Raw genomic sequence first — 9,621 nt, forward strand, 5'->3', positions numbered from 1 at the left:
TATGTAAAACAACTCTATGAGCAAGATCCTAAAGTTGACCCTCCCCCCTTGGTCAACACTGACATTGAACTCTTCACGGTGCAAGAAGTTGGGTGTTGGAAAAGCAAAAGGCTTAGCTGAACTCCAAGCAGAATATCTAAAGTGGGGCTCAAAGATCCTTACACCTCACATTACAAAAAATTTCAACAACATCATACAACATGGGCTCCCCACAGATTGGACACCTAATCTGGCAATACCTCTTTTCAAGAGCGGTGACGTCAATAATCCCTCCAATTATAGGACCTTCATGATAAATCATTTGTTTGCAAAACTATTTGGAAGCAGTGTGCTTCTTTTGTGAATCTTGATAATCCATTGTGTACTCCCGTAATATACGCCATACAGTATCAATTGGGATGCCCCTAGTAGCGCTCCCAGTCCATTGGGTAGCTACATCGATACACAGTTCTCATTAACAATACCCCATACATATATATATAAATAAAACAAACACAAGTAACAATATTATTACTCACCACAAGATTAATGTCAAAGTGTATGCAGCCATAGACTGTCCAGATGACTCCATTGGCAGTGCAACCCAAGGAAAGGTAGAAGGGCATGTACTTCACACTTTTAGTTTGGATAACCCTTTTCTGAAATTAGTAACACACAAAGTTACTGCCATTATGGTTGGGAATATTAATCTTGAAGAGCATTAATCAAAAGAAAAGGGGAAGGACCGTTACCATGATGGACAAGGGTGCTGCATACATGAAGACATTGAATACAATGCAGATTGTCCCAATAACTAAGGTCCGTCTCTTATGAGTATGCTCTAAAGTCAATGCCAAACCTGCCACCGCTGCGAAGAATATGCTTATTACTGCCAGCAATCCCACAACTCTCATCTGTCCAAACAAGGTAGAAGTTAGGCCTCAGATATTTGCACAAGAAAAGCTATTGACATCTACAGTCCAGACTTTTAGTTCTTTCCGTTATCCTATGTCATCTCTTATAAATAAATTAGTATAGAACTAGCAATTGCCCCAAAAGGTGCAAAGAGAGGCCGATAAGTTTTTTAAATTTGAAAAATGTTATGAAAATTGGAAAAATGGTATGAGGAACACATTTGTAGATATGTATGCCATATGCCATATGTATTGGCAAATTTAAATTCTACATAGATATTGTAAAGTATGAGGAACACATTTGTAGATATGTATGCCATATCCCATATGTATTGGAAATTTTAAATTTTATATAAATATTGTAAAAGATGATATATTTGATAATTAATTACAAATTACATTACAAAGTATTTTTATCATTTATATTTATATGTATAAGTTATGTAAATTTTAAACCACCCTCGACTCGTCTTAATTCGGAATTTACCAAGAGATTAAATTTTCTTTCACTTTAAAAGAGGTTTGCATATCAAGAGATTTGATCCTTCTTGGTTTGGTAGATTCAAAGTTATGATGGATCTAAGCTGGTTTAATTTCTCCCTTTAAATAAGCTTCATTCCACATGAATATTATGGATTCTCAATGCCATGAATAATTTGTATTTTTATTATTATTTTATTCTTATAGAGTTAAAATATTTACATTACATTTATCTTATTATTTAACTTTATTTTATTTTTATATAATTTGACATAACCAAAATAATGAATATTAAATTACAACATCACTAAAAAGACATAAAAATAATTAATAAATGTAAAAATGTTATCATTCTTAAAGGACCTTTTTCCACTTTAATTTATTTGTTAAAAGGACCCCTTCCACTAATAGTAGATGTAACTGATCCTTTTTTTTCATAATGACCTATAAGTTAATGACCATAGGATGGATGGTCTTTTTAACAAAGAAACTAATGTGAAAGAACGTTAAAACGTAGCATTGTAAGGTCTCGATTAACTTCTATGTCTGCTAAACTTAATCTGCAAGTGATTGATGCATTTTGAATGGTTCTTTTATATTTGCAATATTTTTTTCCTTTTAATGTGAAAATAAAGTGTGATGAGGTGTTCCCATACTCGAGGCAGGAACTGGATGAACTCTACAGGTAATTCATTGTTAAGATGGGAGGCAACGAAATGGATGAGCCCTACAGGTAATATAACAAAACAAAGTGAAATTTTTAAACAACAATCTACAATAATTTGCAGTACTCGAGTGATTTTCAGCCAAACATAAAATCAAATATGGTTTTGATCGAAACCAAAAGTTAGAAATGGCTTTAAGCCAATTTTTCTGCCTACTATTTAAATGAATTTTTAGCTGGTTAATTTTTTTTATAACATGTTGGGCCGGACCAAAAAATCAAAGATTATTTTAGAACACGCCCGAATTCGGGTCGCAGTTCAAAAGGTATTCTACAAAGTTAAAACAGAGTTTGGACCCACAATTCTTGGGATTAGGTTCTAAATGGCCATTCCCATTGGTGACCGAACTCGGACTTGGCGAGGGATGATCGAAAAGACCATCGATTGGAACTGTGAATGTCTTGGACTTAACCTAAAATAAATACTTAATCAAATTACAAATGATTAAGTTATCCATTATACACAAGCAGGGCCTTGGTTCAGTGCCCACAAACACGCGTTAGGGCACACATAGTCGAGGGTCATAACAAGTAAATAACTATACAATTACATACTCTATAAGCAAAAGTTCAACACGGGTGTCCTGACAAACATATCATGACAAGTTAAAAAGGAGATCCTCTTTCTCAATTTAAGCAAAAGTTCAACACTGGTGTCCTGACAAAAAACATAAAGCTGCCTTTTATGCACTGCGTCTATTTAAAAAGGACAAAATCTATTGCACCTTTTCCCATGCAGAAATACTAAAATTTATCAGAGACGTTCAAGGCCTGAAGTCGTGAACAACGCCTATCATCATTAGAATTATAAACAACTTCAAAGGAAAATTAAAAAAACCCTTCCAAGCCCACATGCTTTAAAATCATCTATCCAACAGATCCAAGTTGAACTTTGAAGTCAATTCTTCTCTACCCTTCTAGCTTTTTGACCAAGAACCAAGGAAAACACATTTACAGAAGGATCATATAGGATAATGAAACAGAAACTCTTTATAAATCTTCTCTTTTTTCCTTTTTGGTGTATATTTAAAAGGGATATTTGTATCCAGGGAAAATGATTCAACATTCTCATCAAAAGGCAAAATAGATTCTACAATCCGTATGATTCAGGTCTCCAATTTCTAGTGATCACAACATACAAACAACAGGATGGCTACAGAAGTTTCCTTGCTCTTCATGGGTAGCTTTTCAAGGGGTGCATAAAATTCAAAAATGGTTATAATACAAAGCATGCTTATTTAATTGCATAGAAATTCTCTGTACTTCTTGCCTTCTCTTTAGATGCTTGTCCAGTTGTTCAACTCTCTCACGCTCCAATTCCTTCTCTAAGGCTACTTCTTCTTGTAACTGTTTTAGCTTGATCTCCCTCCTCTTGTTGTCATGCATTTTAACAAGTTCTTGCCTCTCACGTTCATATTCTTCATAATCTTTGAAGTTGCCTTCAACTATCATTTTTCTTCTTGCAATCTCTTCATCAATTCTGCAAGACAGCAAGATCACAAGCAACGCTTGACACCATTAAAAACAGAGAAGACATATATCTGGTAAATTAAAAGTGATGCCTACAAATAACCATATCATAAGAAGTGCATAAATCCATAACCATATCTTAAAAAGTGCAAAGATCCTTGAGCCTTTCAATAGGCAAAAATATTTTCAATGATATCTTAAAAAAATTTCCTGGCCTCTGCCTTCTAAGAAAACAAAAAAAGTTAGTATAAGAATGTCACAAATGATGACAATAGGAGAGAGACATGTGGCCAAAGCATAGCTATGAATACTTCGATTTTAATGGATCTAACAAATGTATGGGCAATTATAAAGTATCATTGAAAAAATCTAACATATTATCTTTACCTTGCAATCTTCTAGTCGGTTGTCAAGTAATTACGATGGTACAGGACCCAAGCAAACGATTCCAAAACTTATTGAACTCTAAATATTTATGAAATATTTTAGCATTTTAAACTTTTAAATATTTTAAAAAATATTAGAAATATTGTTTTCTTATTTCCTAAAATTTTGAAAAGTTTTGTTTCCAAAACCAAAATCGTTTCCCCGCTTAAAGAGTGTTTGCCTTCAATTTAATTTTCACATTCGATACTATCCATCACCTTGTTCTATTTTTCACCTTCGGGTGCTATAAGATTCAATAAAAAATGGGGAACTTAAGATACCAAAGATGAGTCAATTTAACAGGCTAAAGTTGCTTTAAAGAATGAAGTATTGGGTTTGTTGGTCTCCCATCACATCATAGAGGTTAAGATTAAACTTCAAAAAACTGTACTCTCAAACTCTTGTATTTGATTGTTGGTTCCGCATCACATCATACAGATAAAATTAAACTTAAAAAAAATGGCCCTTAAAACTCTTGTATTTGATTGTTGGTTCCGCTTCACATCATAGCAGTTAGCAGTTAAAATTGAACTTCAAAAAATTGGCCTCTCAAACTCCTCTTTTATTTGATTTCCAATAGGAGGAAAGTCAAGGACACGAGATTATGAGTGTCCAACATGGGACACATAGACCCCTAAAACAGGCACATCAGAACAAGGTCACATTTTTTAATGTTCTGATATTTTTTTTTAACATTTATTGGTGCCCCAAGTCTTAAACATGTCGAGGCTTGCATTATCTGAGTACCAAACCCGCATGGGCATGTCTTGCATAGGGCACATTTCCCATGAGTGTCCAATATACTAGGGATGCAAGGCTGCGAGGACATTTCTTGCCTAAAGGGAGGTACTTTTAGGTATCCAATGTTCAAATCAAGACCATATAAAATATGTATATATTGGGTGAAAATATTCACATTTTCTAAGCATTCATCTCCATGGGTAGTGTATGGAAACTATGCTAAAAGGCATGTGTCTACATACGAAAGGCCAGCAATTGATTTCCAAGGAAATTTTCATTATTAGTGGAGTAACCAGCCGATCAATTTCATCTAAATCTTGATGTTTCCCTTTCCTCCATTTTGACTTGCATTATAATATATACATGTCAATTTCAGATGAGAGGCCTACATCAACTAATTGATGGATTTGTACAAAAGGATCACTTGTGCTTCCTTTGTTGGACCAAGTTCAAAGTCGGTGCTTCTGGCATGAATGTTGCCTATATTAACTTTAAACCAAACTCGTGACATATATTTCTAGCAAGGATGTTGATTATGCTTAGCCTTGTTTGGTTGTGTATGAAAGTGGTTTGGACCAAGTATGTAGCTGGTTGGAGTTGAGTCCAGCTAGTATGTTACTATGTGGTTGATTATTGGTGAAATCTCAAGGCAAGAGTACTGAAGGAAAAATGGCTTCTATTTCGCAGGCATATACAGAGGACAAGGAAGTCCAAGCAATTATTTCCCCAAGAGTAAATGATTCATACCAAAGCCCAAAAGAATTGTTTGATCGCACAACATTTTTAATTTTAACGCTTGACTAGTTCACTCTTCAAGATCTAAGTAGTTCGACAAAACATTTTGAAAGCCTGTTACAGCACTGACCACTAAGAATAAGTGTATTCTACCCTGCTAGCACCCTGAGCAAAGCAAGGTATTATTACAATAAGATACAGGCCAAAACAAACATGTTGGTTGCTCTAAGCATAATCCAGTATAAGATATTCATTTTAATTCTTTAAGCTCTCTTATAGGGGTGATACAAATGTATGGCATATGTGTTAATTACAATATGGAAAGCTTCCACTTCGTAATTAAGTAAAATTTGAAAGAATATTTATTAGTATATTTAAATTTGTATTAATTCCAATTGGTTAGATGATAAGAAGTTTGTGTTAAAAGAGATATGTTCTATATTTTCTAGATAAATTTGACATGTATTTTATTACAAAACTTGCAAATAAACAAGTTATTTGCAAAAATCTTGTTCAAATTTTTTTGTCCTTTCAGAAGACGAAGTTAAAGCACTACAAAAACTATATATGGCAATCATTGAAGAAGACAACCATTGTAGAATAAACAAACAGGGGCATCTCCCAAATAGCATGTGGAACAACCAAGACTAGTTAAACATCAATTTAGATAGTCAACACTAAACAAGTAGCATTGATTTAAATACTCAACCTTGCTTTGCAAGGTGGTGATGTTGAAAACTATGGATGCCAATCATTGAAGATGACAATCTCTGAAGAAGAAACATGATGACAATCATTGAAGAAGACAATCATTCAAAAATAAACATGATGGCAATCATTGAAGAAGACAATCATTCAAAAAGGAACATGGTGGCAATCATTGAAGGAAACAATTTTTGAAGAAGAAACAGTTAGGGGCATCTCCCAAATAACATGTGGAATAATTAAGACTAGTAACATCAATTCAAGTAGCCAACACTAAAGAAGCAACATTAATTAAAATACTCAACCTTCCTTTGCAATGTCGTGATGTTGAAAACTAAAAATGACAATCATTAAATATGAAAATCATTGAAATGGGATGACAAACATTGAAGAAGACAATCATTGAAGAAGAAACAACCAAGGGCATTTCCCAAATAGCATGTGGAACAACTAACACTAGTAACATCAATTTAGGTAGCCAACATACCCGGATGCGGGTGTAAGCACAAGAGATAGTGCCAAGCCACATGGCCAGCATGTGATGACACAAGCCAGCCAGCGGGAAAATATCAGGGACGCCGCCGCTGCAATAAATTTGCAGGCCCCCGCTCAGACCTCTTAATGAATTTAAAGACGGATAGATGGGAGGGCAGGGCGCATTCATGGCGCTCAAGATTCAATGGTATGTTAATGGATTTATGTTGGTTGAAGGTATGGAGTCACACCATTCGAGCCTGGACATTCTCTGCCTTCTGGCAGATGCTGAGAACTCTGAATTCTCTGCTTTTCAAGAAAGGAACTTCAAAGCACCATTTTCAGGTGACGAGAAGAGAAGCCCTGAATTGGCAGCTCTGTTTCACTCAGCCAGCTCCATTGTCACCATGGCTAAGCCAAGAGAAAGACAGTCGTGCAGACGCGGAAGTGGTCGTGGGAGCTCCTCCCGCCCTCCAGCAGCGGATGCCCACCACCATTGTTGCTGCTGCTACTGTTATAGACGGGCTGGAACTCCCCACCTGCAGGCATCACAATTCTTGGACACGGGCAACCCAGCTGAAGGACCACCAGCGCTTCCAGCCTTTGGCACCGCAGTGTTTAACTTGGGGCACCTCAGTGCACATATTTCAGTCCTCTTCGTTAGGGACTCAGAGGAGGATGACGAGGGTTCAAACGGCAGAGAAACGCCCTCCGATGACCAATCGGGAAGGGCTGAGGATAATACAAAGGGAGCACCTGAGAAAGCACCCGCCCAGCCTCAGACGCAGGAGGCGTCGACGTCCAAGGCGGGAGAAGAACGAGCAGGCCTCCCGAAAGAATATGGTTGGGTCCCGATCATTGAGGAGGAACCGGAGGAGTAGCAGACATTGGCTCCGTCATCCATCTTTTTGCCCAGGTCCAGTTCTAAGGTCTTCTGTCTCGGTCGTTTTCTATGTTTAGGATAAATCAAAATGTCTCTAAGTGGGTCTTTAGTTCGTCTGCAGGTCTTTTTGTTACTTCGTTTCAGTTCGTAAGTCTTTTCTGGGCGATTTCACATGTCCACGGTCGCCCCTGCGAGGGTGGTTTTTTGTGTCACAGCCCCTGTGTGGGCAAGGTTAATGTAAAAAAGAAAATCTTGATTAGTTTTGAGGCAGCTTGGACACATCTCTCTACTAAAGCCAGCTGCCAACCCATAGTGCTACAGATGGCCATGGGGAACCTGTTTCACTGCTTGTAATGATCTTTTGTACATAATATAATTACTTAGCATAGTTTTACTGAGAAAAAAAAAATTAGGTAGCCAACATTAAACAAGTAGCATTGCTTCATAGTTAAGCACACTTTAGCCAGATGAATCTTGGCATGTGTGACCTTCTGGGAAGTCTCGATTATTGATTGCAAGCCCCAAGGTGAAGATTAATGTTATGTAGTCCATTTAGCTAGTTTCAATCTCACTTCTTCACCACTGAAAGCATCACACGATATAATGAGTGCTAAATAAACTATTCAAAATCATAAGAAACTAGTTAGTTACAACTAATACAGATATGAATTATAGACTAGTAACTTACTCTACTCACTTAATCCCAAAATAATATTATAAATATACTATAATTATAACTAATTTTCAAACTAAGTATAATATACTAACGCATATAAGTAATTTTCAAACTAAGTATCATATACTAACACATAGCCCATAACAATCACAACTTACACCTAATTTTCCATTTATTAATGTAGTTTATGGGAATAATGAAAATTTTAACCCATTTACATTTTTGTTTCTCTTGTATTAATGGACCATCTTTTAAAATCAAACTCTTGGCAACATCATCCAAAAGTTTATGTTGCATATTTTCGTTAGGCTTGAGAGTGACTCGAAGGGTATCCTAAGTTTTACATGGTTGGATTGCAATATAGTGTAAAAGGATCCATGCATCACAACTATCCTTCAAACTCAAAAATATTCAAAATCCCACGCACAAAGTGAAATCGTTCACACTGAAGGCGATTGATTTAAACTTTGCCAAAGTACAAAGGATTTTATTGAACCTTAGTACTATAAACACGGGATTTAAAAAGGGATTTGTTTGAAAACTTTCGTCGACTCAACGTGCATGGAAACTAATCCAAAGACTTGGGAATCATGACTACATGTGCGTTACAACTACTACATCCTTCGATAATGTTCCTTTCATGCGATAATTTAAATTTATTTGTCTTATGTTAAAGTAGATAATGTAAAAATATTAATAATAATATAGTATAGTTTAATTATTTAATAATGCCGTCTTTACAGATTTTGTATGGACACGAGGAAAATCTGAGAGGTTTCAGCTTGGAGAAAAAACCCGGGATCGAACCTGCAGCACTTGCTCTACAATGGCCATATACAACTTGTTTCAATATGCTCTGGTCGCAGACCCCCCGTCTGCCGCCTCCGTTCACCTCTGCGGAACCAGTGAAGGGAGGGATTTACACAGGACAACGGCATCACAGGCCGATCTGAAGGTGAAGGGCGCGCTGCGGTACGAGCTCAGGGATCCGCAGAAAACAACAATCTCCGCACACAGAACCCTTTTTGAAGTTGAAAAACCGTCAGGTTTTGGATTGACTCATGATAGAGGGGAGCTTTCTCATATTTATGAACCCAGGAGGGTACACACAAGCGGAACAAGTGTAAAATATCATAGAGATCGTCTGCATGAAGGAGATCTGCCCCAGCCTGCAGCGATCAGCGACAAAATCTTCAGATCAAGACTGGATCTACCAGATCCGGTCAACAAACAAAGGGGAAGTAAAACCTCAAAGGTCCTGGAACTATGGACAGCGAAAGACCAGCCGAATGAGGACCCAACTCATTACGTCTTCAAAAACCCTGCTTCGGTAGTGAGAAAGGGATCCCCACAGGCATTTATCAATGACCTGATCCCTCAGATCTCAGAAGGGGTTTTACAGCACGAGGCAAAC

The 9,621-nt window shown here is 36.8% G+C and overlaps 1 protein-coding gene across 1 annotated transcript; it reads right to left on the reverse strand.

Moving 5' to 3' along the window:
• Positions 1-297: 297 nt before the first annotated feature.
• Positions 298-6,838, reverse strand: LOC149140235 (bidirectional sugar transporter SWEET4-like). Its single transcript, XM_089450934.1, has 4 exons — positions 6,662-6,838; positions 732-893; positions 519-638; positions 298-432 (listed from the first exon to the last, which is right to left on the reverse strand). The coding sequence occupies exons 1-4, from the start codon at positions 6,836-6,838 to the stop codon at positions 298-300; spliced, it is 594 nt and encodes a 197-aa protein (XP_089307060.1).
• Between the last annotated feature and the right edge of the window lie 2,783 nt (positions 6,839-9,621).

The sequence above is a fragment of the Pinus tabuliformis genome, chromosome X (assembly GCF_031772625.1).
Source record: "Pinus tabuliformis cultivar Carrire ecotype Pingquan chromosome X, CPIR1, whole genome shotgun sequence".
Lineage (NCBI taxonomy): Eukaryota > Viridiplantae > Streptophyta > Pinopsida > Pinales > Pinaceae > Pinus > Pinus tabuliformis.

Coding starts and splice junctions, on each gene's coding strand:
- LOC149140235 (XM_089450934.1), bottom strand. CDS start 6,838: ATGAATGCGCCCTGCCCTCCCATCTATCCGTCTTTAAATTCATTAAGA. Junction 639..731: donor CAGCACCCTTGTCCATCATG/GTAACGGTCCTT, acceptor TACTAATTTCAG/AAAAGGGTTATCCAAACTAA. Junction 433..518: donor ACTTTGACATTAATCTTGTG/GTGAGTAATAAT, acceptor GTATCGATGTAG/CTACCCAATGGACTGGGAGC.